Source organism: Lagopus leucura, unplaced genomic scaffold (genome assembly GCF_019238085.1).
Source record: "Lagopus leucura isolate 7727_CA_CO unplaced genomic scaffold, USGS_WTPT01 Super-Scaffold_100024, whole genome shotgun sequence".
In the NCBI taxonomy this organism is placed as follows: domain Eukaryota; kingdom Metazoa; phylum Chordata; class Aves; order Galliformes; family Phasianidae; genus Lagopus; species Lagopus leucura.
This window is the reverse complement of record NW_024962276.1, coordinates 112,094-140,088: the sequence shown is the minus strand read 5'-3', so window position 1 is coordinate 140,088 and position 27,995 is coordinate 112,094. Positions and strand designations below refer to the sequence as shown.

The following is a 27,995-nucleotide window of genomic DNA, read 5'->3' as shown; positions in this document are numbered from 1 at the left end:
CACGCCAACGCCGTCAGCGCGGCTCTCCGCACCGTGGCAGCCGGTCCGAAGCTGTGGAGGCGGCGCGGTCCGCATTCTCCGCAATGCCCGTAATGTCCGTCGTGCCTGCAATGCCCGCAGCGCCCGCAGTGCCTGCAATGCCCGCAATGCCCGCAATACCCGCAATGCCCGCAGCGCCCGCAGTGTCCGCAATCTCGCACCGCCCGCAATGCTCGGCTCCCCGCGGCCGCCAGAGGGCGCTGCCGCCGCCCCGCGTCCCAGGCGACGGAATGGCGGAGCCGCTGTGGAGCGCGGAGGTGGGCGGCGGGCTGTACCGCTCCCGGGACCCCGTGCGCAACCTGCGGCTGCGGTGAGCGCTCGGCCCGCCCGGCTCCGGCTCCGGGCCGCGCTCCGTCTCACGATCCCTCCCTCCTTCCCGCAGGGTCGGCATCCAACGGGTGACGGCCGCCGGGCCCTTCCCGCCTCAGGCCGCGCCGTCCCCGAGCGGCGGCCCCGAGCTGCCGGAGCTGCGCGCCCGCACCGCGCACGGAGCTGCCGGGAGGCCCCCGGCCGAGGAGGAGCGGGCCGAGGTGGGCTGGCAGCAGAAGCTCTTCAGCCAGGTGGGTGCCCGTTGCGGGCCGTGCCGGCTCCCCGCGGCCGCCCTTCCCGGGCTGTGCGGCCCCTCGGGCCGCTTCCCGTCCCCTCGCTGCTTTTCTCTGATCGAGTTTCCAAAACCGCGCCCGGCCCCCGAGTGTCTGTGTGACCGACGCCCCATGTGTGCGGACAGAGCCTGTGCTGGGCTCCGTGAACCTCTGGGCTCTGCCCGTCTCGAAGAAATGGCTGGAATTGACTCCCCTGTGATGCTTTCAGTTTGAGGTGGATCTGTACCAGAATGAATCCGCCTGCCAGACTCCCCTGGACCGGCAGTACCACGAAGAGATCCTGAAGCTGGAGAAGGCCGGAGGTCGGAAGAACCGCCGCATCTTCACCTACACCGATCACGACCGATTCACCAACCTGGAGGAGGTACGGCTGGTAGCTCTGCAGAGTCCACACAGCAGCACCAGGCTCACCGCAGGGGGATGTTTCTTGTTTTGTGGCCGTGGCACAGTGTGCCAGGTATCCCGAGAGCAGGAGAACGTACTGCTTCTGCAGGGCAGCTTTGCTCGGTGTCCCAGACAGGATGAGGTCTTCACACTTCAGAGCGGTGGGCAGGGACAGCGTGGAGGCACTTGGCTCTGCAGAGTTGTGTTGTTACAGAAATTCTCAGCTGGCACATCGCTGACCGAAGTGAGAATTCTGGACACTGATTGTAGTCACAGGGCACCAGATTCAGTTGGAACCCTGAGCAGACTTGCTTACAGGTTTTCTGCACTTTCACATAGGTAGTTACATGTGGTTATCTCATCTCTAATTCATAATATTGCTGAGTAAAACCTAACAAAGCAGCTTTCGATTTATCACTGCAGTGACTCTTGGAGTCAGCCTCTTAGTTGTGATGCCAGACATTGGACACCACAGGCTGTCAAGGACATGTCAGAGGGGCTGGGATTCTAGGATCTTAGCTGTCTGCAAGTCTGCTTTGTTCATTGAAGTGGCAGAGCAGCAAGGTCTTTATCCCATGGGTTGGGCTGTCTTTCTGGTCCTTGTGATCAGCAAGCGTCTTTTAGTTTACATGCTGTTTGAATCTAGTAAAATTCCACTTATAAACATAAAATGTAAACTACTATATATATATATGCACATACCAACAAAGTTAACAGATTTTCGTGCTACAAGGACTGGTTGGTAAAATAGTGAGGGGAAGATGACAGTTATAGGTAACCTGCTGGGTGGAGCTCAGCTGTGCTTTGCCACAAGAGCAGTGAAGGAAATCTGCAGTCTTTAAGCAGCTTTTCCTTACACTTGCATGTATAAATACTTATTCTGACTTCCAGGGGAAGAGTTGCATTTGAGAGAAAAGTCCTGTTGTAATTAAGCTAGTTGTATTCTGTTTCTCTCTTCCAGCACTGCCAGAAGGTAACTGACTCAGACTGTGAGATGCCATCATATCTGGCAGAGAGGATGGCCAATGTGAGGAGGAGAAGACAGGACCGTAAGCCACTGTGAGTTCATGCTCAGGCTCAGAACTTGAAGCAGGTTTCCCTGTGTCCTGCTGCAGGGCAGCCTGTTCTGTGCAGCAGTTGCCTTGAGCTGTGCTGGATTCAGAATCTGGCAGTTTGACTCCTCACTGGGGGGGCTGTGCCAGGCTGCTGGCCTGAGCTCTGCTGAGCCAGAGTTGTGCTCTTCTGTTACTGACAGGGAAGCGAGTTCTCTCAAGTCAAAGATCATCACCTGGGAGCCCTCAGAAGAATTTATAAAGAACAATCATGTGATTAACACTCCTGTTCAGACTATGTACATCATGGGGGACTTGGGACCTTATGGGAAGTAAGTAAAATCCTGAAGTGATCCTAATTTCCCAGAAGCAAACTCATCTCCCACTTCTCTCTTTAGTTGAGGGAATTCCAAGTGCAACTCCAGCTGCCTTTTCTCTCTGGTGTTTACCTCACTGGGGGGTACTGAATGTGTCCCTCCAAAAGGTTTTTTAAACTAATGTAGGGAAGTATGGGTGTATTTGTGCCTTTCTGTGCCCCCGTGTCCCTTCACAGCTCTGCTGTTCCAGAGCAAGTAAGCGTGTGCTCTATTGAGACTTCCTTTGTGCTTCTTGATGTCTTCCATTAGGCTTGGTCAGAGGGAATACGAACACGTTCTTTGTACAATCAAGGTGGATGGCAATGGGGTGATCACAGTGAAGCCTGACTTTACTGGCAGCAGAGGAGCCTACTGGTGAGTGGGGCAGGGCTGGTGCTGCTCATGGGGCTGAAACTGCTGTCTCTTGATCAGCAGGGTGGCTCAGCGCTTAAATTGAAGCATATTATTGAGATTTGTTCCTAAGGCTGTCTAAGGCTGTTTCATTCTGGTGTCACTGTGCATGTGATGTGTTGGGCTCTGGAGCCGGGCCCTGGGGGTGCAGGCTGTGTGTGCACCGCACAAAACGGAGTCTCTTTTTGAGTCACTGATGCTGGCAGGCACTTAGCAGTGAGGAGAGGGCCGTTAGTGCCCTTGTGCTGCCACACAGGCCTTGCTGGAGGGATTGCTGCCTCAGGAGGCACAGCTGATGTTGGTGCTCGGGCTGTTTCTTGTGTAATGCAGTTTTTCTCTGTGTGGTTTGGGTTCTGCAGGATTGAGCTGGGCGGACAGAAGCGTGAGTTGTGGAAATACACCATTGAGAATGCTTCTGTGCAGGTGCAGCAGGAGGAGGAGGAGCGTGAGCAGCGTGTGCTCAGAGATGTAAGAACTGCTCTGCACTGACGACATTAACCAGTCCAGATTTGACAGAGGGATCTCAGCCTCTCACATAGCGCGTAATTGTTAGTGCTGCAGACACCAAAGAGTGGCAGAATGAATGTTGCTGGCGGTGAGTTTCACCGTGCCCAGTGATTTCAGAACTCCAGAGTTCTGTCGCTGCTCTGTTTCTTACTCTGGGCAGATGGCTGTGTCCGTTTGCCGCGGCTCTTGGTTGTGTTGGCCACTGGCTGCAGCTGATGGATGTAGTCAGAGTTGACGCAAGAAACCACCCAAACTCACGCCTTTCTAGAGTGCCCTGCCTAAGGTTTTCCTTTCCTTTGGAGTGGTGGGCAAACCCTTTCCTTCATCTTCCTCTTGCTGCTGTGTACTCATCAAATGATCTCTTGTTATCTATAATGGCTTCAGCTGTTTGGATCTCACTTTGTGCCTTGTGTTTTAGTGTTAAATTTGTAAGCTTACCTGTTGTTTTTGTGGTCAGCAAGGGAATCCTAATTTACCTGCACTGATCTCCCATTGTGTTTTTTGAAATTTGCTGATTGTAGCTTCTTTTTGTGGTGGATTTGGCTTGGTGAGGTCTTTTCTGAAGCTGGTTTCATGTTATGCAGTTAGCATGTTTTATTTTGTTTGATTCTTATGTCTCTATATCTGCTGTAACAACAAAAAACCTGTTAGAAAAGTCCATGAACAGTTTAACTAGCTTTTAAGTTACGATTTTTTGCACTAAGTAATAACATATAACCCAAAATACCCTTTTTCTTATCCTGTTCTGTGTTTTCAGCTGTACAGTCGGCACAGGGAGTACCTCAGCAGCCTGGTAGGCTCAGAATTTGAGATGGTGAGTCCCAGCAGTGCTCAGCAGGGATGTGGTGCTCTCCTGGTCAGTGTGGCTGCCGGTTGTACCCCAGTCTCAAGGATGTCCTTGTTCCTGAGGTGCACAGGCAGCTTTTACTTTGTGGCCTCCTGCTGAAAATTGGGCAGAAAGGTACTGATTTCAAGGGATATTGGGGCCTGCAGAGGTCACATGCATCCATCAGGCTTGCAGCATACTGAGCACTGCATGCATTGCTGAAGACCTTAGACTGTAAAGATGGTTTATGTATTTGGGGTAGAGGTTGCTGTTAAATTCTTGGATGTCATATGCATCTGTGTATCAATTTGTTCATATAAACAGCTCTCCCCATCCCTCAAACTGATGCAGTTTCCTGCTCACTAAGTTATCTGGACTGCAATCTTTTTTAGCAAAAAAGTCTTGCTTGCCAAAGTGGCAACACTTGTGTAACACTGCAGAAGAAGCAGGACTGTGATTTCGTGGTTCCTGCAGTTGACTTCTCACTACATTTTACATCCATCTTGAAGTCTGTCAAAAACTGATTTACAGAGCAGTGAACTCCTGCAGAATGGGAATTTAGTCTTTGGGGGGAGCCTCTGTCTGGGAAGAGCTGTCACTTCTGGGAGGGATGTCAGGACAACATGAGAAGTGATGACTCCTCCCTGACAAGCGAGCTGAAGCACTCAAGTACAAGTATTTGTGAAGTATCCACGCGAGACCTTGCAAGGACTGTGTGAAGTTCCACCAGTGGTCCCTGAGCCCTTTCTCTCCTTCACCTGCTTGTTCTTACAGACACTTCCTGGCACACTGCGGCTTTTTGTGAACGGAGAAGTAGGTGAGTCTCACTGTGAGCTGTAACTGGGGGCAAATCTGCCTGCTGGGCAGCTGAAGCTGTGAAGGGTCCAGAGATTTCTGGTTCGTGTCCTGGACCACAGTAGGTGTTTCCCTAGAAACCTTTGCTGTTTCCCTCTTTTCCCCTGCTCTTGCAGACAAATCTGTTGTGTGGCAGTTGCAGGTTAGGGGTTACAAATGCTGCAGCTGTGCTGTGCAGACATACAGACGTGAATAAAGGGCAGCGGTTTGGGCAATTAATAGACATGATTAAAAAGAGAGCAGTTAAGTATGTAACCTCCCTAGTCTTGTCAGTTTTATGGGGAAGGGCTAGACTTGAGAAAGAATAATCTCTGAGGGCCACATGTGTTACTTTAAGGACCCTGGCCTTTCCCAGCTTCCAGCAGTAACTTTTTCCCCAGTGCTTTGGGCTGCCTCTCTCAGATGTCTTCAGTGAATTCTGGAGGAGTTTATATGGAAGTGAGTGGCTGAAATTCATTTTCTTTTCTCAGTTTCAGCTCAAGGCTATGAGTATGACAACCTTTATGTTCATTTCTTTCTGGAGCTGCCTAAATGTGAGTATTCGTGGTTCTAGCCATATCACAACGATGTAAGGAGTGAAGCATGCTTTGGCTTATCCATCAGATCAGCTTTGCTAAAAGTTGATAAAAGTTAATGTAGGGGCTGGGATCTAATCAGAGATCTTCAGAACTGAAGTGCAGAACTCAGTGGTTTGAAGGACACAGACATGCTGGGGAACATCAGCATCTTCCCTCTGTGTCCCTTCCAAATTGGGCTGGGTTTGATCCATGGGCTTTTCAGCCAGTGATGATGCTGTCTGACAAATTACTGCAGGTTCATTCCTGGTGCTGTAGAGGAGAGCCATCCTTTTTCTTTGTCTCAGCAATGGCCTTATCTGATTTCAGTGCCCACCACTGTGTGTTCACGTTTGGTGCTCTTTTGGCTGGTCACCTTCCCAGCACTAACGTGTACATCTTGCTTTCTTTTTAACCCCCCTGAAGCAATGGCCCTGGCTTCCCTCCGGTTATGCCCTGATGTTTGATACTGCCTGTGCTGATAGGTACCTTTAGATAAGGTGGTAGTCTCATGGTGAGGTGGAGTTGGTGTTGTCAGTTCCAGGGTGATCTGGGAGCAGTCATTGCCTGGAGCAAGATGGAGCAGAATACACGTAGGGAAATTCAGTGTGGTGAACATCTGGGTCTGGCCTTGTCCTTCAGGCAGCTCTGGTACACGAGTCCTTCCTCCACCCAGAGCATTCACCACTGTGCTCATGTTCTCTCCTCCTAGACTGGTCAAGCCCCGCATTTCAGCAGCTGTCAGGAGTGACTCAGACCTGTGCCACCAAGACAGTGGGCTGGGTAAGGACACTTTAAAACCTGCAGAGCAGAGTTGGAACAGACATTCTCTGAGGTGAAACGTGTAACGAGCTATGGATTTATCCTCACGACAGCTCCTTCCAAGAGCAGAGCATATGAGGAATCTGCCTCATTCTGGTGGTACTTGACATCTTACACGGTGTTGCTGTGTTCAAATTAAAATTCAGAGCAGTTTCTGTAAAAGCAGTTTCTCACTTTTTTCTTCCTGCTGTCTGATTGTTTTTGGATCTTTGATTTTTGTGAGCTTTAATGCTCAGAGTTAATGAAGCATTGTTCTGGCTTGCCTGGGAATGGAGTGCACAGAGTCTCTGAGCTGATTTCTCAGAATGTTTCCCTCCTCCTGTCTGGGTAGTTCAGTTGCTCCAGCTCTGCTCTCGAATGCAGCCACTTTTGAATGCTATCAACTTTCTGGTGTTGTTTATGTGCTCTAATTTGGATGCTATAATATTCATTGTCATGCAGTTCTTCAGTAGGAATATTGTTTGAGGTGTTCTGTAAAGACCGAGGTGGTGTGTAGTAGCTATGCAAATAGCTGAATTGTCTTTTGAAGTGTGTTACTCCTTTTCCGTTCTTTTTAGCAGCCTGTTCTATTAACATGGCAGTGAGAGTGCATGCAGGTCCTTTGGACGTTATTACTTCTGCCTTTTATCTTTTTCTCCCTGCAGTCTGTGCCCCTGCAGTACCAGTGATGAACTCTCTTGACAAGGAATCTGACCTCTGTGCTGTTCCTTCCCCAGGATAACGTGGCGTACTTCTGCTACCCCTTCACTTTGGAGATGTTTTTTACCCAAGAGGACGAATCAGAAGGCGTGTCTCCTTGTTTTTCTGTGATATGAAACTGACTTCTCTTGATTGCATCGTGCCACTCAATATGTTGCTGCTCCCTTGCCAAGGAGAAAGGACAGGAGTAAACAAGGGAATTGGGGAGTCATAGAACATTGCTGGTTGGAAGGGGCCCATAAGGATCACCAGCTCCAACCTCTGACTCCACACAGGATCACACGGAAGTCAAACCATCGTTCTAAAAGCGTTGTCCAAATTCTTCCTGAACTTTGGTGGTGTTGTGACCACTTCAGGGAAATGTTCATTCAATGACATGCTCCCCATCACCACACAGCCTCTGCACACATGCCATTTTAAGCCCTGCATTCTGTTTCCATGTATTCATTGACACTGCTTTGCTTCCAGCTTACAGTCAGCTCCATCTGTGTGCAGAACGACGTGGATCTTAGTCTGTGTGTCTCAGAATGCCTGGTGTGTTGGTCTGCACTGCCGTTCTGTCGTACTGCACACAGGGGTGGCTTTCTGCAGTGGAGGAAACAGGCACATTTTTGTACATAGCTAAAGCTCTGTGCTGAGTCTGATGTTTGTAGATACACTCAGTGACCTGTATAATCTTTGTACAGTCCTTGTCACTTGGAAATTTCCTGCTCTATTTTCAGCAGGGCTCCTCTGCTTCCTTTTCCTACTGCTTCGCTGCATTGCTGCTGCTGCTCAGTCCTCACCAGCCCTGCTGCTCTTTGGTTTGCAGTCGCTCTGGGCAGCTTTGCAGAATGTCTTGCCACTAGAATCTAACGTATGCATCAAACCAACACTAACAAACTTCCTGCCTAGAATAAATATGATGGGTTTGTTTCACCGTGGAGAAAATAAACGCTTGGAGGCCTGTAAGACAATCCCAGTTAATAGTCCAAGTTAATAGTCCCCAGCAGTGATGAGAAAGATCAGAAATAAAAAGGCTCCTCGTTTTTTCATCAGTTGTTTGTGAATATTGTCATAACTGCCCAAAGACAACTGAGAAATCAGTTTGATGATTCTCGGAGATGCAACAAAACAAAGATTTTTTCCCAATTTTTTAGCATTTTAGCAATGTGTTTTCATCCTCAAGTCTGAGGGTTCATCTTTTACATGAAAAAATAATCATGGATCCATCTAGGTTTGTCATTTTGGGGGAAGTAGAGAAAGGACTCCTTGGTGATGGAGTTTAAGCGTTCAGGAATGTTTTGTCTCTCTGATAGTCTCCCTCTTCACCATTCAAAAATTGTAATCTGCACCCTTTCCTTGCAGACTGTCTCCCTCAGTGGCCCGTTCTCTACTTTGAGGTTCTGTCCCTGGATTTCTGGCAGAGGTATCGTGTTGAAGGATATGGTTCTTTGGTGCTGCCAGCATCTCCAGGTAAAAAAAGCAGGCGTCTTTGGGGCAGCATGTTAAGTGTGTAGGGAAATGGGAGTTCAGTGGCTCTCAGGAACAGCTGCACCGAGTTCTGGGAGGCTTTGCATTTTGAAGTGAACAGCTTGCCGTCTGCGAAGCAGCAGGGAATGCTGTGATGTGTCCTGCACCTTCTGCCATGTTGAGAAGCACTGTGTTCTGCTGTACTTGCTCTGCCAGTGGTTCTGTTGGAGAACTGTGTGTGATAAAGCTCTGCATGTCCATCTTCACAATAGCAGTAGCCCCTCCTGTCCCACGTGAAATCCCAGGCTCACAACTAGTCTGACATCATCACGTAGTGAAGGGGATAGTTGCAGTGCTGGCTGGGGCTTGCTCATTGGAAAGCCCTGGGAATCAGTAGGCATTCATCAGCAGGTATCCATACACCATGATGTCCTCCATGATTGTTGGTCAGTACTGCTAAATTGTCCCGTTCTTTTGTCTCAGGTCTCCACATGCTCACCATCCCTACCTGGCGCCCTGTAGAGCTGGGTGCAGTTGCTGAGATGAGGAGATTTTTCATTGGTGGGTCTCCTGAGCTGGAAGACATGACCTACGCCAGGATACCAACAGCCTTCAAGGTAGGCTTAGGTATGGGATGTTGCTCTTGCTGGGAAATGGTGGATTATGCTCTTGGAATCATAGAATCATAGATTATCCCATGTTGGAAGGGGTCCAAAGGATTAAGTCCAGCTCTGGGCTCTACACAGGACAACACACAGCTGAAGTGCATGTCCTGTGTCCAGACACTTCTCCAACTCATAGAATCATAGAATAACAGAATCACAGAATGGCCTGGGTTCAAAAGGAGCACAGCGCTCATCCAGTTCCAACCCCCTGCTGTGTGCAGGTCGCCAACCAGCAGCCCAGGCTGCCCAGAGCCAAATCCAGCCTGGCCTTGAATGCCTGCAGGGATGGGGCATCCACAGCCTCCTTGGGCAGCCTGTGCCAGTGCCTCACCACCCTCTGGGTGAAAGACTTCCCCCTAATATCCAACGTAAACCTCCCCTGTCTCAGTTTAAGACCATTCTCCCTTTTCCTATCACCATCCACCCTCACAAACAGCCGTCTCCCTTCCTGTTTATGTGCTCCCATCTCCAGCAGCTCCAACTTCAGCAGCATGTTCCGTGCCCAACAAGCCTCTTAGGGAAGACTCCTCACCATCTTTGTTGTCCTCCTTTGGAATCTCTTTAATAGGTTGATGTCTTTCTCCTGTTGTGGCACCCAAGCCAAACACAGTGCTCAAGGTTGAGCCCTTCCCCCAGCACTGCACTGTCACCTTCCCAGGGGTTCTGCCCTCAGCACAGCCTGAAACTGTCTGCCTGTTTCTCTGACGTCAGTTTCTGTTTGAAGCAGGGCAAGGAGTGATTCTGTGTCTGCAGGAGTGCTTGTCCTGGTGGGGCACACTTATTTCTGCGGGGTCAGCCTGCTGTAATAGGTTACAGGCTGCAGGTACTCGAACTTGTTCTGTTTCTGCAGGGAAAGCATCTGAGCCGCTTTGGTTTTCGCACAGAGACAACAGGGAATGTCACGTTCCGGCTTTACTGCCTGCAGCAGTCCAAGTGAGTGCAGCACCATGAGCAGAAGCTCTGTCTCGTGTGCTGTGTTCTTGCAGCCCTGACCTCGAGCTGTACTTTTGTGCAGAGCCTTTCTGGAATCCAGTGCCTTGAGGCATCGCATGCAGAGTGTTCTGGACCGGCTTGGAGGCTTCAGCCAGCAGAGCTCTGTCTACAATGTTTTGGGTAGGGCCTTCAGTCTTCCTTTTTGTGGAGGGCCTTTGGCTCTCTTTACCTCCTTTTTTACGGGGTGGTCAGGATATTTCAGGAGATTCCATTGCTGGCAGTGGAATTATCCCCCACTGCGAGCTCTCTCTGAGTTAAAGCCAAAGTTTAGTGGTCTGATCTGACATCGCTGGAAATTTGAGGAGGTGTCAGCCCTGAGCAGGCAGGAGGGATACTCACTCCAAGAGGGCAAAGCCTGGGCTGGGCTGCCTGGTCTGGCACCGAACACAGCTTGTGGCTGCGGTGCACGGGGTCGATCCCTGGTCCATTATGCACACAGCAGAGACAGCGCTTGGAAGTTAAGAGAGCAGCAGCAGGCAGGTGGTACTTAGCGAGACTTAGCGAGATTCCCGATAGCTGCTGTGCACTGGGCAGAGTTGTCCTTCCACTTCCCTATGGCTGTCTGATGCATTCTGACTTGCTGTCATTTGCTGTGCTGCAGAGGCTTTCCAGCGGGCTCGGCGTCGGATGCAGGAGGCCCGTGAGAGCCTCCCCCAGGACCTCATCAGCACCTCTGCCTCCAGCATGCAGCGGCCACAGGAACCCAGACTGACAGACAGACAAACTGACAGCCTCTGCTCCACGGCTGGGCAGCCCACACCTCTCTGACGGACCTCCCAGCGCCCTGCCCTGAAGGTCTTTGCAGCCCTTCCTTTGCAGCTCTCTGGACGTGGGCAGCAGTCTGTAGCCCATCTGTTCTGAGAGTTGTTGTGTTTCCACAGGTATGCTGTTGTTTCGAGGCATTTTGTTACCAGGCCCTAATGATAGAGCCAGTTGTTCATGTTTCTGCTGAGCAGACTGAAATACTTACATGAGACCTGTGAGCTTTTTGAATACTGAATTGTAAATGATCAGAAGAATTTCAAATCTACTTGACTTGATAGATTTACTTCTTAAAGAAGAGAGTGATGTTGAAGGTCATACGAATGTTGTTTGAGATTTAATTAAATGAGTAGTTAATGATAGAGCATCTGTAGCTCTAGGTCAGATTTCAGTAAAATCTGACCACCTGTGATTTAAGACTGGTTCATTCCTTGAGAAAGAGAGGGCCCTCATCACATGGAAACCAAAGCAAAGAAGTTACGTGTGACGGAGTCCAGACTGGAGGAAAGGGTTACGTTCTGTATTTCTTTGTGTCTGTGGAATTTCTGGCTCTTCTATCTGCAAAGATGAGCAGAAGGACTTTGGGAATACAACTGAAAACAGATATTCTTTTTAGTTCGTAGAAGAGCTGGGTTGGATGTTTTGCAGATGAGAACGGATTGTAACGTTTGCACAGCAGCTGAACTTTGAACTGTTAAGCTCTTCATCTGAGCTGTGGCTCATTGCTCCAGCTCTGCAATACACTGCAATGTTTACCCAGTTTTTACCCATTTTCTTCTTCTTTTCTCAACCTTTTTTATTCCCCTGTTTTTGTTCCTGGCTCGTGTTCACAGGAGTGAGATTACCTGCAGACCAACAGTGATAGGAAGAAAAATCTCAGGCTGAGCTCACGCAGGGCTGAGTACATCTGAAAAGCCAGAATTCACAGGCAGGACACAAATAGGAACTGGTTTCCTCCTCTTGTTCCCCATGTTCCTCCCTAGCAGGGGATGGCTGTCAAGGAGGAGGTGCAGCACATGGGCTTGGGGTCGAGGGGTGAACTTGACCATGGATGCTGTCACAAAAGAGGACTTTGCTTGCCTACCTCACCTGCTACCCCTCCTTTTCAGCAGAAGAGCTGCCAGCCTGGATGAGGAAGCACGGCCTGTTAGCACAGCAGTGTTCTTGGCCCGGCACTGGGTGATGTCTCGTGAATGAGTCAGCTCTCCAGTCGTGCTGGGCGATGTGATGTGGCAGATAAGGCATGATGGATATGAATGCTGAGCTCTGGAGCAGCAGAACTGAGCCTTCTGTGATCCCTGGGGATGCAGAGCTCTGGAGCAGCAGAACTGAGCCTTCTGTGATCCCTGGGGATGCAGTACAATCCAAAGGGACTGACCCACGCTGTGCCTGGGATGAGGGGTGCTCATGGCACAGAGCTGCTCAGTCTGCTCAGCCTTCTACCTGGGTTTCATGGCTCGTGTTGTAGCCCTGTATGTTTATTGCCAGTGCACAAACAATAATTAATTTCTGTTGGACTATTTCCGTGTGCTTATCACTGGCAGCTGAATCACATCTCTCTGAAGCACTGCATGGGGTCTGAATCAGCAGGTCTGAGAATGTCCATTTTGTTGGGGTGGCATGGAGTGCAGAGGACAGAGCCCTCTGACAGCGCGTGTTGCTGCTGTGCTGAACAGTAAGGTTATGCAGCTGCAGTGAAGTGCACGCAGTAATGCAAGTTTTGATAGTTAAAACCCTGATCTTACAGAAACGTGAGAGCAAAATTTGAACATAAAAACCAGCAATAACCAAAGAGGCATTCTTTCAAAGCAGGACATGGGTGATTCCCACCCCGCTGCTCACAGCCTCAGCCGGGCACAGTGAAGTGCTGCTGCTCCTAAGGATGTTTTAGGGAAAGCCTTCAGCGAGTGCTCTTTGAATTTCCCCTTTTGCAGATGAAATTACAGCATTTCCAACTGTGGGCACACATAGGAAGATGTCACCCATCTTCTAATCAGAACGGGCAGCTGGTGCAGGGCTGCGTTCAGGGCTCACACAGACACCCGGCCGGGGGAACGGGGTCGCGTGTCTGCCGGGTACCACAGATCACAGTGGCAGATGGGGACAGACAGCATGGGGGGCCACCGATGTTCCCTGAGGAGGAGCGGCCCTGGGTTCTGCACGGGGGGGGCATCTCTGTGGCCGTGAGGACTTGAAAGCAACGGGAGGGGAGGGAGCTTTGGCGGGGACGGGTTACCGGGGGTAACTGCCTGGGGGCAGCTGGGGGAGCCGGGGTGCTGCGAGCTGGGGGCGGAGGCAGGGGAGCGGCCCCCGGTCCTGCAGCACGGAGCTGCTTTCCGAGCATCGCCTGCTGCTGCTGCTGCAGAGTGGCCGGGGCTGCGGTATCGGCCGCGGTGTCGGCGGAGCTGCGGCTGCCCCGCGGGCCTCCGTGGGAGGCTGCGTCCTGCGGCGCTCCTGCTGATGCGCTGCGGTCCGTGCGGGGCTGAAGGCGCTCGGAGCCCCGCGGGCCGCTCCGTAAATAGACGTCGCAAACAAAAGGCGAGGGCAGAGACGTCGCCTCGGCGAAAGAAAAGGCTGCGGGCAGTCGGCAGGGCTCGCAGGATGCGAAGCGGCAGCCTCCGGAGATCCCGGCGCGAACGGAACAGAAAAGGAAAAAACTGGAAATGAGTCATTTGGTGTACGGGGGGACGGCTTCGCACCGCCGTCAGATCCCGGCAGTGGGTTTTACTCAACAGAGGAAGACGCGGGGTGCGATAACCTCAAACTGCGCCGCGCCAGCGGAGCTCCCGCGTACCCCCGGCCCCGCGTTTTGTGCGGCGGATGGCGCTGCGGGCTCTGCGGTGCTGCGGCTCCGGGCGGGGAGGGGCGCGGAGATGGGGGTCCGGAGTGGGTCAGTGCGGTGCGTGGGGACGGAGAGCCCCGGTCGCGGCCGCGCGGTGGCTGTCGGCTCCGCGCCGGGGCGAACAGCGCCGGCTCTGCCTGCCGCCCCCCGCCGCCGGTGATGCTCGTTGTCTCTTCGAGGCACCGCCTGCGTTCTGGGAAGCCGAACCCAACGCTTCAGCGCGCGTCAGAGCGCAGCTGACCGGAGAGACGGCGCGCTGCATCGGATCGGCCAAAAAATAAATGGCTGTGGACTCCTTCTGCATCGGAATTACGCGGGTCTTTGAGCCCTCCCACCTGGCGCAGCCCCGTGCTAAAGCAGACGGGGCTGACGCAGTCACAGACTGTGATTAATTCACAACGTCTTAAATGTTGAAAAAAAAAAAACAAAAAACTGACTTTCAAAATGGTTGTGAGGTTCTGCAGTGTAAGAGGAATTCCTGTTTGGGTGTTCCGGGTGGGTTCTTGCTGAGCTACGGGAACGAGGATCGTGAGAAGGTGCGTTTCCCACCGTGTGTCCTGACCCCGGGGAGGCATCCAGATGTACTCCCGCGCGTCGGCTCAGTTAAGATCACCCCAACATTGGCCCGAGAGCCGTTTGTTCAACTGGTCTTGAAACGAAGATGGAGACCACAGATCGTGCCTTCCAGATGTTTTGTTGGCAAGGGGCACAGCTCTGCCCTTTTGCTCACATCACACAGACACCCTCCTGGACGCCCAGGAGCTTTTCTCATCCCTTGCAGCTCTCAGCGTCGCTTTTTCCCCCCACACGCCCTCCCCTACGTTGCTCACGGTGCTCGGCCGCCCCGCGGTGCCACGGGCGGAGGGCGGCAGCACGCCGCCCGTCTCTCGGCACGGTGGGTGCCGGGCGCTGCCCTCCCCGTACGCTCCGTTCCTCGACATGCGGCCGCTGCGCCTCGGAGGGCGGCGGTCCCGTTCTGAGGAAGGTCGGGGGAACAGCTCTGTGCAACGATGGGTTCTGCGGGTCTGGGCCCCGAGAAGGGGGGAGATACTGACGTGAGGATCTGAGAGCGGAAGGATGGAGCACAGCCCCGCCGGGAGGGACGCGGGGTACCGGCGGGTGCGCCCGGCGCAGCGCGGCCAGCACGGCGGGCGGGGACGTGCCACTCATCTGCAGCGCTCACGGGGAGCGCTCAGCGCAGGAGAGACGCGGAGATGTCGGAGCGAACAGAAACGCTCCCGGGAACGGGGCCCCCCGTGCGGGGCCGCGCCGAGCGCCGCGGCTGGGAGAAGACAAAAGATCACCGCGGGGGAAGGGAGGGGGGACGGCGGTGACTCCGCAGCCGCGTTACGGGCAGCGCTGCGAGGGCGGCGGCACCGGGGGCGGATTCTCCTCCCGCACCGCCCCGCGCCCCCCCGCGTGCCGCCCCCACCACGTGACCCCCCCGCCGCTCCCAGAGGTCCGCGGGGCCGTTCCGCGCCGCTCCGCCGTTCTGCGCGCATGTGCCGCGCCCGCACTCCCCCCGCGCGGCCGTTCGGAGCGGGGAACGATGAAGGACCGCACCGGGGAGCTGCGCGCCGTGAGTGCGGGGCGGGGGATGCGGGGCGCTCCCGGATGAGGAGATGGGGGGCTGCTCATCGCCGCGTTCGTCCCTCGGTCGGCGCCGGTCCCCGCCGGTCTCCGCGGCCACGGCGGCGGTGCGGGGTCGGGTCGGGTCTTTCCGCGGCCCCCGCGCCCATTTTGCATTTCTGTTCTCCTCGCTCCGCTGATGTCGCGCTGCAGCCCCGCAGCGCGGAGCCGTGCGGGTCCCCGTGCGGGTCCCCGTGCGGGTCCCCGTGCGGGTCCCCGTGCGGGTCCCCGTGCGGGTCCCCGTGCGGGTGTGCGTCCCCGCTGGGAAATGGCTGGTCGGTAACGACAGAGCCGATGCGTGCGGCTGTCCTCCCGGCGGGGCCCGCGCCTACGTCTGCCCGGAGCGGCGCTGGCGGTGCGTGGGGCGTTTGAGCATCTCTCGGTTCCTCTACGTGTTGGGCATGAGGGGGAAAAAAAAAAAAAAGCGAAATAAGAATCTCAGAAGAGATTTCGCCCCTCTCCTGCGGGAGATCCCCGCTCCGTGGCAGCACTGCGTGCCCGCAGGGGCGGTGCGGGGCCGCTGCTGTGCCGCCACACGGTATCGGGGACGGCGGTTCAGCTGTTCCTGTATAGCGCAGGTTACGGTGCGCGGGGATGGGGTGGGATGGGGGAGCCTGGATGAGATGAGGTGGGGTGGGGTGGGATGGAGGAGCCCGGCTGCTCCGTGCCCCTTTGGGCGGCTGTACGCTGCGCTGCGTGCGGTCAGAAACGCGCGGCTGCAGGGTTGCAGGCAGCACTTCGTGCGGCCACCAGCGGTACTGGTGTCTGTAGGTCTTCGGTGACTGTTGATTGTTGGCTTCCAGTGGGGCTGGGAAAGGCCCACCCCGATGGGCTGTCGGGCTGTGCCTCCCGCGAAGCGGGCTCAGCGCCTGTCCCTGCTGGGCTGTGCTGCGGGGAACGCTGCAGACATGCTCTCCTCCGGGCACAGCGGTGAAGTTGACCAAAGTTGTTTTTTGTAACAGAGCCCTGTGCCCCTGTTCTCCATGTGAGCATCTTTGTGGTCCACGGCGCCAACTCTTGGTATGCAGAAGGCACCGTTAACCCGGGCAATAGATCGATTTACTCTTTTCACTGCAGGATTCCTTTCGTTTTATAACTGTCCTGGCGACGTGCCGTGCTTTCATGCTGTCCTCTCCAACCTGAAGGGTGGTGTTAGTTGTTCAGCCCTGCTCCTGCTGCCTGCGTGGGCACCAGGACTGTTGTATGGGAGCAAGATGGTGGGGGGGCAGTGGGGGAACAGCTGTGCTCTGCAGGCAGCATGCTGCTCAGCGAGGTATCACTGCGTGGCCACGCTGCGTCCCCGCTGAGCTGCTGTGCTGGGGGGCTGCAGCACGCCGTGTCCCCTGGTGTGCGGTGGAGGCTCAGCCTGGCCCTTGCTTCAATTGTGAGCGTCTTTGCCTTTGTGCGAGCTGCTCGGAAGCTGTACAAATGTTTGTTTTGCCGTGTATCTCCCTGCTAACAAGATTGCTCAGGAAATATGCAAAATGATCACTACGGGCAGAATACGTACAGTAAGGCTCATTAAGCTAAGCACTGTGATAAATTGCTACTTCCAGAAAATTATGTGTGCTAACAAAAAGGAGGAGGGAAGCGCCAGCGCCGGCCCCAGCAGCTGCAGTGGGCACAGACAGCCATGGAGTCAGCGTCAGAGCAAAGCCACGGAGAGCAGACAGCAAACGGAGCGGTGTGGCTCAGGAAAGAGAAACAAAGCCGTGTGCTGTAAATAACAGCCCAGGCATTGGGCCAAGGAGAGCGTTGGTACAGAAACATGGCGAGAGCCATCTCTGGAGCAGGAGGGATGGAAGGACTGCAGAGCTGCTGTGGGGAGGGCAGCTGTTCAAGGTGGAGCAGAGCTCGCAGAGTGGCTGAGGTTGGTGGAGATCTGTGCGTCATGGAGTCACAGTATGGTTGGGTTGGAAGGGGCTTCACTGCCCAACAACCCCCCCTACCAGCCCCCCCACCATGGGCTGGGTACCCCCAGCTCAGGCTGCCCAGAGCCCATCCATGGCCTGGGGTACCTCCAGGGATGGGGCACCCACAGCTCTGGGCAGCAATGCAGCACCTCACTGCCCTCAGTGAAGAATTTCTTCCTCACATCTAACCTAAATCTCTCCTCTTTTAATATGAAATCTCTTGTCATGTAACTACTCAGCTGTCCTGTATGCCCTGTTAGGTGCTGGAAGGCTGCAGTGAGCTCTCCTCTCTTCTCCAGTCAGAACACCCCCAGCTCCTCGGCCCGGCTCCACAGCAGAGGTGCCCCAGCCCTCTGAGCACCTCGTGCCCTCCTCTGGACCCGCTCCAACAGCCCCACGTCTTTCTCGTGCTGGGGGCCCCGGGCCTGGACGCAGGACTCCAGGTGGGGCCTCACGAGGGCAGAGCAGAGGGGGACAGTCCCCTCCCAGCCTGCTGCCACCCCTCTGCCGATGCAGCCCAGGCTGCTGGCGGCTTTCCGGGCTGCACGCTGCTGGCTCAGGTCAGCTTTCCCTGCTCTAGAACCCCAAGTCCTTTCTGCAGGGCTGCCCTCAAGGAGTTCTTCCCCCCTTCTGAACACATACCTGCCATTGCCCCTGCCCCAGGGCAGTACCGTGCACTTGGCCTTGTCAAACCTCACATGGTTAATGGGGGCCCACTTCTCAATGTTGGGTGGCCCATGCAGGGACACCCACAGTGGGTGCCCAAGCACACGTGCAGGCAGCTTTTGACCACCTCAACAGAGGAGACTCCAAACCTCTCAGGTTCCTCTGCCCACACAGCCCCCTGATGGTGTGGGGAACCTCCTGGTCTGCATTTTGCTCCCATCCTGGCACTGGCAGTTTCCCATCCTACAGCGCTTCTGCTGCAATGTCTGTTACAAATTCTTTAGCATTAAGCCTTCCTTTTGTCTTCCATTGCTTTCAGATCTTCCAGTGGGACCTGTCAGACGTGCAGCATGCGATGCACAAAACAAATGTTCATTTTGCCAGGAGACATTTCAGCTCTGCCTTCTGGGAGGGCTGATGTCTCTTGTGGAGGGTGCTGTTTCCTTTACAATCTAGATGAGAGCACCCAAGAAATTTCATCACTGTGTTTATAGCCAGCAAAGTCTGATGGGAGGGATGTGGGTGTTGCAAGCTGCATTGATTTTCATGTCTTTCCCAGAGAAGTGAGTTGTGGGAGAAAGGGGGGGGGGGAAGCTTTCAATTTCTCAGAGTAAATCTGGGTTCATAGAATCATAGAATGGCCTGGGTTGAGAAGGACCACAATGACCATCTTGTTCCAACCCCCTGCTGTGTGCAGGTCGCCAACCACCAGCCCAGGCTGCCCAGAGCCACATCCAGCCTGGCCTGAATGCCTGCAGGAGTGTGTTTGAGGGAGGATGAGCAGGGAGGGTCCCTTGGTGGAGGCATGTGGGGCAGAGCTGCTCTGAGCTGCAGCCCTGCCTGAGCCCTGCCTGCACAGAGGGACGGAGAGCACCTTCATGCCATGCTGAGCCCCTGCTCTGAGCTGTTTGTACCCATAGTGTGTCATTGAGGAATCCTTGAAGGCTTTGTGGTATCATGGATGCACTTCAGCAGCCAGGTGGGATGGAGCGTATCTCCTTCCAGAAGGGCTCTTAGGAGTTGGCCAGAGCTCTGACAGAGCTGTCGGGCTTCATGCCAGAGGTTGGTAACATAATTCTGCAGTGATGAAAATAAACACCTAAGGACAAAACTCTTGGAAATCTTGTTCTCCGTTGTGCTGCTGGTGTTGGAAATTGGAAACACATGATGACTCATGCGGGAGTGATAGTTGGTTTTGCCTTCAACTTTTATTCATTGAACGTTGCTGGTCCAAAATGCAAGCTGGTTGCAATAACGCTGGAATTGGACACAACAGAAGGGTCCTGTGGGAGCTGCCTGGTGTGGGTGCCAAGCTGCTCTCCATCACATTTGAAATATCGTGACTGTCAGGCTGAAGTTCCTGAGGACTGGAAAAAGGGAAACATTGCTGCCGTATTCCCATATGGGGAACTGCAGGCCTGTGAGTCTCAGCTCTGTGCCTGGCAAGACCTTAAGGAGACCTTAAGGCAGAGGGGAGACGAGGTGACCGCAGGCAGCTGGCACAGCCTCAGCAAGGGCAGAGCACGGCTGGCCCTCCTGGTGGCCTTCAGTGATGGAGTAATGGCCTTGGTGGGCAAAGGGAGGGCGGCCGATGTCACCTACCTGGACTTGTGCAAAGCCTTTGACGTGGTGTCCTTGGAGGTGTTCAAGGCCAGGTTGATGGGGCGCTGGGCAGCCTGGCTTAGCATTAAACGTGGAGGTTGGTGGCCCTGCATGTGGCAGGGGGGTTGGAGATTCATGATCCTTGAGGTCCCTTCCAACCCTGGCCATTCTGTGATTCTGTGGTGCTCCACCACATCCTTATCTCCAAGTTGGAGAGATCCGGGTCTGAGGGGCGGGATGTTTGGTGGGTAAGGAATTGGTTGGAAGGTCACAGCTGGAGGGCTGTGGTCAATGACTGCACCAGGTGGAGGCAGGGATGAGTGCTGTCCCACAGGCTGCTCTGTGGGACCCGTACTCTTCAACAGCGTTATCAGGGACGTGGATGATGGGATTCAGTGCACCCTCAGACACCGAGCCGAGTGGTGCAGCGGATGCAGCAGAAGGAAGGGACGGCATCCAGATGGACATGGACAGCAGGCCATGGGAACCACCTGAGGCTCAACAATTTTCAACAATCAATCAGACGTGAGGGGAAATTCTTCACTCAGAGGGCAGTGAGGCGCTGCGCTGCTGCCCAGAGCTGTGGGTGCCCCATCCCTGGAGGTGCCCCAGGCCATGATGGGCCCTGGGCAGCCCGAGCTGGGGACACCCAGCCCATGCAGGGATGGGGCTGGATGGTCTTTAGGGTCCGCTCCAACCTGAGCCTTTCTGTGATAAATAAATGATGGTCTATGTGCTGTAAAATATCTAGGGCTGTGCAATACTCCATTTATTATGCTTCCTAGCTGTACTGTATATATGTAGTTGCAAAAATTTTGGAGCCCATTTGATAGCACGAGCCGTGGTCTTGAGTGACACTCTCTGGAAACCATCCTCAGCTTTGGCAGCACCTCCTGAATTGCTCCTGGCAGCACTTCTCCCTCTGGACTCCTGAAGCTCACTCGGGCTGTGGCTGTAAGGCACAAAGGGTCAGCAGAGCCCCCCAGGAGGAGGTGGTTGGTCGGTGGCAGGGGAACTCAGAACCATGTTCATATGAAGCAGAGCTTCGGTGACCTGCCCTTGTGCTCCTGAGCATGGCAGAGCTGTGTGCAGCCAGGCTGGGATGTGGCCTGGTGTCTGTGCGTTGGTGCTGGTAGGCTTTTAAGATGGCTGAGTGGAGATTTTTCTTGCAGTTCATCACTGAATTATTCTGACCTCATCCATCTTCACAGCGACGTGCAAGGCAAGGAGCTGGAGCTGCACAGCCAGTGAAGGATGGCAGGAGCTCTGTGGCTGCTGAGGGATTCTGGGGGCTCCTGGGCTGGAGGCAGGAAGAGCCAAGTGGTGTTTGGACATGTGTGTGCAGCTCAGCAGACTGTACTGCAGAGGTGTCCGTTCAGTGAGAACAGGTTCACCACGGAAGGGATGATGGAGAGCAGCAGCCTGCACTTCTGAGGGAAATGTTAATTTAATGGTCTTTTAAAGGGGGTAGCAGCTGTTGTGGCCTTTTTCTGACCTTCTGTGCTTCCGTGAAGCTTGCGTTTCCTCCCTTGGTGACGCGGGGTGGCACGTGCTGCTGGTCCTGCGGCCGTGCTGACATGGGGTGGCTGCGGGCTCCGGCTGCGTGCTGCCCGCTACAGGCCTTGCCTAGCAAGGGTTGTCTTGCAGGGCTGGGCAGCTGGCAGGGGTTTGTGCCATCCCCTGGGCTGCTGAGCGCGCCGTGCCCTTGTGAGGTTCCGCTGCTGGCTCCTCAGATGCATCCGGATGCGGTCAAATCGATCCGCAGCGCACACGGCACAGAGCAGGGGATGAGCTTGCATGTGGCTGCTGCAGAGATAATAGAGACCTCGTTACCATCATGTCACAGCTCTCCCTGCCTGGGGCCTCTTGGTTTTCAGTGTGGAGCAGCAGGCTTGCAGCCTTTTCATTGGGGTTTGTGCTTCACTGCTGTCTTTCAGAAATGAGGCTTGGCTGAAGCAGAGGGATGTAATCTGCTCACTTATGAATGTATTAGCAGTGTGCCTGTTACCAAATGCTGGGAGCTGGGAAGCACGGGGTGCTGGGCATCCTCCCCAGCCCTGCTGTGCCTTGTGGTGCAGCTCTGTCTCCTGTGCCAGCTGCTTCCTGCGTGGTGCTGGGGCTGTTGGGGTGACAAGCTGACCTCACTTGGATCTAGACCAGAGCTTCACAGGTGTCTGGCCACCTCTTTGGGAACTTGGGGTGGCCGCACCGGGACATCTTGTGCAGCAGCTCCTGGTGAGAACCCCACATGCTGTCCCTTGGGTCGATGCTTAGGTTTCCATGGGGAAGTTTGCTCAGATTCGTGTCTGCTTTGGCAGCGGTGTGAGGGAAGCTGCTTCGGCCCTGGGGTGATGGCACCTGCAGTGCAATGCTGTGGGAGTGAAACAGGGCGAGGGGTGAGCTGTGCCGGGGATCGCTGCGAGCTGAGGTGTGCTCTGCCCACCTGAGGACAGCTCTGTCCTTAGCGAGTCCTGCTGAGCCCCACAGGTATCCGGGGGCCGCTGCTGCTCCTTGCCTGTCCCTGGGGCCGGGCAGTCAGCTGGGCGCTGCGTGCTGGACGTGGCACGGCACAGAGGGTGCTTGCAGTGACGCGGCTGGGACAGATGGTGCCCTTATGGAGCCTGCAGTGACTTTGTGGGAGTGAAATGTGCCCTCCCCGCCATCAGGCTCCATCCGTGTAATTTCCTCTTCCCAGCCGGGCTCTTGTGTCGCTTTCCCTGCACGCAGCAGGGCGGCACCGCTCAGTGCCTGCCCTAAATAACAGCACGCTGTGGGAGGGGATGACAGAAAGGAGCATAGGAGGACCTTATGACCTCTGGTGCTGTTCGGGGTCGCACCAGCACAAGGAAGACAGAAGAGGTGCTCGCTGCATGTGCTCAGCTGCAGATCTCCTAACAAAATGTCCCCTGCTCTGTGCAGGACTGGGGGGTACCAGGCGGCTGCTGCTGGGCGCGGGGTTTCCCGGCTGTGCTGCAGTGCCGTCTGTCTTAATTAGTGGCAGACGGTTGATGCTGAAAACGAAGCACAGCGCAAATGAAGTGGGATTTGTGGTCACGTGTAAAGCAAAATGCAAACGTGGATCCTAGAGCATTTTGCTGGCTTTGGAAGATGATGCTGTAACTTCTCCCGTACTGCACTGCTGGGCTGGCTTCTGGAGCCTTCTTCATCATCCCGGGGCTTGCCGTGTGGCGCCATGGGGAATTCAGACCAGTGGGGGAGGAGGAGGGCAGATGGTGAATTCTGGGCTTCCAGAAACCAAATTGTGGGTGGGCTGAGCTTGGGAGGAACCTCTGGAACCTTTGGTCTCACTCTGCCACCCAGGGTGGGTTGCCCCACACCATGTCCAGATGGCTTTTAAGCATTTCCAAGGAGGGAAATCTGTGGCCTCTCTGGGCGGCCTGTGCTGGTGCTTGGTCACACACACAGCATTCATCGTGTTCTGAGAAACCTCCTGTATTCCAGTGCCTCTCATTCTGGCCCTGGGTGCCGCTGACAAGAGCCTGGCTGTGTTCTCTTTGCACCTTCCCTTCAGGTACTGACAGACACTGATGAGATCCCTCTGCGTCTCCTCCAGCCTAAGCAGCCCCAGCTCTCCACCTCTCCCCATAACATGATGTTCCGGACCCTGAATTATCCTTGCGGCCCTTCACGGGTCTCTCCCCAGTGGCTCCAGGACTCTCTTGTGCCAAGGATGGAGATCTGGATCCAGGACCCCCATGTTGAGCAGAGGGGAAGGGTGACCTCCCTTGGCTGGTGGGCACTGCTTGGTCTGATGCAGCCCAGGATGCCATCAGCCTTCCTTCTGGGAGGGCACATCACTGCCTCACGGTCAGCTGCGGGCCAGCTGAGCACCTCTCCTCATTGTCTGCTCTGTCCTTTGGAGGGGGATGTTACCATCAAGGCACCCCAGCATGCAGGGTTCCTAGAAGGGGTTTGTGATAATCTCTGTGGCAGTGCTGTGTAGGCACTTCCTTGCTTACCTACAGGTGCTGGAGGTGACTGTACTTAACTTTAAAAACTCCCATTTTGTTGATCCTGTGATCCCTCCATCACATGGTCTCATCCCTCCTGCACAGGGCTGCTGGTTACTCCTCCCTGCAGTTCTTAGTGCCTTCCTTATGAGGTCAGGCACTGCATCCTCCTGGCAAAAAGTGTCTTTTCCTTGGTTTGCCAGGTGGGTCCCATCTCTCTGAGTGGATTCTGATCCTCGTCACAGAACATCAAACCTTGCTGCCAACAGCAGATCTGCAGCCCAGCATTGAATCATGCTCTGCACGTATCCTGCTCCACACAGACAGGGCTGGGGACAACATCTGGTCTGTGCCCCACAGCTCTGTCATCCTTTCTGATGCTGGACACCCTTCTTTGTGCCCACGGATGGATCTGGGCAGCAGTACTGCTCTTTGTACCCATTGGGGGCAGTCTGTCACTTGCACCTTAGTGCTCTTGGATATCTTTGGATACTGCTTTCATGGCTACCAAAGCAAATGGTGCCATGAGCAGTGGCTAGAATAGAAAGCTGGGGTCTGCTCTAGAGGGCTCCACCGAACCCAGCCATCCTAAGTTGAAGAAACAGTTTTCAGACAGAAAAAGCTGGCTGTCACCTGGCATATTTCAGCGTGAGAGGAATTCTGTAGATCCCTGCTGTCTGTATCGGCCAGCTGTGTGCATGTGTGAGTGGAGTGCAGGGCAGTGAGCTGCTGCGTGGCAGCGTGCAACGTGTGTGGCAATAATTAGATGAACAAAGACAGTCCTCACTGCTAAATCTTCCCCATACCTCTTGCTGCTTCAGACAGAGTATGAAGAAACTTTTCTACCCCATTACTTTTCCATTTCCCTCTGTCATCTATCTTCTTTGGATGACGTCTTTTAAATGCCTCCATATACAGAGGACATGAAGACTGTCATTTTTCTTCCCGCTGCGAGTTTGTGTTCCCCGCCTTGCTGGGACACGAGGTGACGGTGACACACACGTGTTACTGCAGAGAGGGACTCCCCCCCTCCTTTACCTGCTGAGCTTTTTCCAGTTTGGATGTATTTTCTGTTCTGTCCCACCTTTCCCACGCTCCGTAACATGCGCCCTGTTGTCCCATTCCTGTTGTTGCAGAGCTGAGGGCAGCTCAACGAGCACATGCAGTTCTCCCATCAGGTGTGTGTGGCTGTCGTGAGCCTCCTACACTCACCACAGCAGGCTGAGGGCTGGCACGGCCTGCTGCACAGTGATGCTTGTCGTGTCTTTATTGCTGGAGCCGGATGCCATCTGGTCTCTGGAGCTGCCCGTGGTGCAGCAGTGCTGTCCCAGCTGCTGGGAGCTGCTGAGGGAAGGGGCGAGCGGTGGTGCGCCAAGGGGAGCTCCTGGGTGGGTCTGTCTGTTTGCAAAGAACTCGTTGATCCTTCTCTCTGTCTTTTGCAGGCGAAGGACAGTGATGACGATGACGAAGTCACCGTCAGTGTGGACAGGGACCGCTTCATGGACGAGTTCTTTGAACAGGTGAGAGCTCTCGTCTGTCATGCGGGTTCCCAGGCGGGCGGTCCAGTTGGGGTTGGATGTCCTGCCCTGACTGATGCTGCTCTGCTGCTGCTCGGCTTCCAGGTCCCCGGGCTTCGCCGAGCGCTGAATAGCGGCTGCCACGCTGGTCTTCCCTGATCCCAGGGCTGCTCCTGTAGAAAGCAGTGGGGCGACTGAGCCAGCTGACTGCTCAGTGGGAGCATGGGAGGCTGTGGACACAGGCTGCCATGTAGGAGGCTTTCTTGCTGCAGCATGCATGCCATCACAGCAGACAGGCTCTAACGTGTCTCCTGAAGGCACCTCTGCAGAGTAGCACTTTCTGCATGGGACTGATTTAATTTTGTGCCTCTCGTTACCAAACAAGAGGCTGTCTTATGGCATGTGGGTGGCAGTGAGATATGCACGCGGTTTTTTAGCCTACCCTTAGCATGGCATGTGTGTAGGGGGTGTAGAAATGTATCTGTGCAGGCAATGGAGTGTGGAATGAAAAATCTGACATGCGGTTGAATGAAGATGAGCAAAGCGGTGGTGTGAGTTGAAGAAGACAGAGCTGAGTGTGTGCAGGCAGAGGGCACAAGTAGAGGTTCCCAGTCTCGAGGTTGCTGGCTTGCTTCCTCATTTCCTTGAGGTGCAGGGAAGATGCCAGCATGGAGAAACTTCATCTCATTTGGCCTTGCTGCCACCACGAGTGAGGGACAAAGAGGAGTCCTCAGCCCTTGGAGCAGAGGCTGGGGTCTGAGCCAGAGCTGGGCAGTGCTGGTACAACCGGAGCCACTGCTTCATGTCAGAGCTGTGGAGTCTGGAAATTCATAGATCTGATGCTCATTTAAACAGGTCTCCAGTGTTTCTCAGTTTATCACAAGGCATGCAGGGCCCAGAGCTTATACTGCTTTGCTCTGACTGCAGAGCTGGTTGCTGTGATATGGAAAGCTTGATTTCATGGCAGCCCTGCAGTGTGAAAATTCACTGCAAAACGCTGGCCCAGGAAAACCTTTGTTAAAGGTCAGATGTGCCAAGGATGCCTTTCAGTAGCTTCTCACGGTAGTCTTGTGTTCTTTTCTGTTGCCACAGGTGGAAGAAATACGAGGGTTCATCGATAAAATCTCAGAGAACGTGGAGGAAGTGAAGAGGAAGCATAGTGCCATTCTTGCTTCACCCAACCCTGATGAGAGTGAGTGGGCCGGGAGCTGCTCATGTCCCTGCTGGCCGTGGGGCTGCTCCTAGGCTGGGCAGATGGGTGGAAGTCTCCTTGTCCTCAGGCAGTGGTTGCTGGAAAACTCCATTCCTGAGGTGGCTGATGGTTGTGGGGGTCTCACATGGGTGGGCAGCGCAGCTCCACCATGCTGCTCTCTCACTTCCTCAAAAGCCTGGGGGAGAGAACATGAAAACAAATTGAGATAAAGAGAGGGAGATCACTAACAGCTACCGTTGCGGGCAATACAGGCCCAGCATGAGGGAGGCTATTGCCTGTTACGCACAGTGACAGTGCTGTCACTGACTACCACTTGTCCTCCCCCTGCCTTCGCCTCCCTTCCCCTCTGAACAGCACAGCAGAGCGGTGCTGTGCTCAGCCCCTATTGTTCTGTCTCTGCTGCTCCCCCGCTGCCTCTGCTCCATGTGGGCTCCTTCACATCTGCACGGGGAGATCTGCTCTGCCTGGTGCCCGTGGGCTGCATGGGGACAGCCTGCTCCTCACCCTGCTGGGGGCCAGGAACCTTGCTTTGTGAACCCAGTACAGTGGTCCATGTGAGAGAAGGATGAGACCTACACAGAAAAGAGAAAGGAAAGACTCCTGCTGGCTTTCTGACCTTGAGAGAGAGAGGGTGAGGTTTCAGAGAGGCTGGTGGAGAATTCCTGAAGGACAGGGCAGCATAGAGGCTGAAAATAGCAGTGGCAGTTTTGAGGCTGGGTGGCTTGCTTTCTTGCTCTGCCCAGTCCAAGTGCTTGTTCAGCACCTCCGTTTGTATCTGTTACACCAACTGCAGGCAGAACAGGCACAGCCCGTGCTGACTCGGCATCAGGAGCCAATGGTACAGCCCTGTGAGCCTGCAGGTGTGCACTGTCCCCACCGTCCTTCAGGATGTCTCATTGCTGACTTGAAGCTGTCCCAGGTGCAGGCTGTGCCCTGGCTGCCAGCTGAGGTGCTGGGGCAGTCACTGGAGGTATTGATGAGGGCAGCTGGTGTTCTCAGCACGGGGACTTTCCAGTTGCAGAGAGGAGCACCATGTCTCAGGCTGCTGTTTGCTGTTCTCTAGGCTCAGTTGCTCCGTGCTTGCAGTGTAGGATTTAGCAGTGTTTCTGTTTGGGTGTTGTTAGGAAGGAGCTGTTGCTGCTTTGCTTCCCGCTGCCGGGCACACACAGCATGCAGCAGCCTGCTCAGCGCTGAGCCACCGCTCCAGCTGCAAAGGGCACTCATGGCCTCGAAGTATGATCTATTTAAAAGTCTGAGATCTGCAGCGAACGAGATACTGTGACATTGGTATGACTTCTAGAAGCAGGAACATTGGGAGTGCTTCTGGTTTTGTTTTACAAAATTACCTTGTCTTGGTGTTGCAGAAAATTCAGCTAATGATGCCAGAAACCATTTGGGCATCGCAGAGGAGCCTCTGCATTGTTAAGTAATCCATGTTTTGTAACACTGTCGTGCATGGAGAAGGTGCAGTGGGGCTGGCCAGGTGCTCAGTGGTAGGTAGCAAACCAAGAAGCAGCGGCAGATCAAAAAGAGCTGGAGCTCAGCCCTGCATTTTGGTTGGTATTTTAGGAGTTGAACCCTCGGGAGCATTGCCTCAGTGCTTCAGCGTCTTGTAAGACCTCCATTGCAAAGGTGGTGGGAAGTGATTCCTCTGAGTTTCAGA

The 27,995-nt window shown here is 54.4% G+C and overlaps 2 protein-coding genes across 7 annotated transcripts in view; both read left to right on the top strand.

Moving 5' to 3' along the window:
- Positions 1 to 257: 257 nt before the first annotated feature.
- Positions 258 to 12,501, top strand: MKS1 (MKS transition zone complex subunit 1). Of its 5 annotated transcripts, none has more exons than XR_006180600.1 (18): positions 258 to 349; positions 422 to 599; positions 850 to 1,005; positions 1,987 to 2,084; positions 2,281 to 2,409; positions 2,704 to 2,808; positions 3,204 to 3,312; positions 4,109 to 4,165; positions 4,952 to 4,994; positions 5,503 to 5,565; positions 6,299 to 6,369; positions 7,125 to 7,194; positions 8,455 to 8,562; positions 9,043 to 9,176; positions 10,075 to 10,157; positions 10,240 to 10,337; positions 10,819 to 11,098; positions 12,092 to 12,501. XR_006180600.1 is itself a non-coding variant. In XM_042879809.1 (18 exons), the coding sequence occupies exons 1-17, from the start codon at positions 270 to 272 to the stop codon at positions 10,983 to 10,985; spliced, it is 1,749 nt and encodes a 582-aa protein (XP_042735743.1). In that variant the 5' UTR covers positions 258 to 269; the 3' UTR covers positions 10,986 to 11,012; positions 11,099 to 11,738. The 5 variants fall into 5 exon arrangements, 2 of the variants coding, with proteins under 2 accessions (XP_042735743.1, XP_042735742.1); XR_006180601.1 differs by having other exon boundaries at positions 12,089 to 12,501; XR_006180599.1 differs by having other exon boundaries at positions 11,813 to 12,501.
- Positions 12,502 to 15,314: 2,813 nt separating this feature from the next.
- The window catches only part of STX1A (syntaxin 1A), a 48,736-nt gene continuing 36,055 nt past the window's right edge, over positions 15,315 to 27,995 (top strand). For both annotated transcript variants that reach the window (XM_042879461.1, XM_042879462.1), the window contains exons 1-3: positions 15,315 to 15,400; positions 25,045 to 25,122; positions 26,212 to 26,311. In XM_042879461.1, the coding sequence (XP_042735395.1) occupies positions 15,371 to 15,400; positions 25,045 to 25,122; positions 26,212 to 26,311 (208 nt within the window). In that variant the 5' untranslated portion in view covers positions 15,315 to 15,370. The remainder of the gene's footprint in view (positions 15,401 to 25,044; positions 25,123 to 26,211; positions 26,312 to 27,995) is intronic.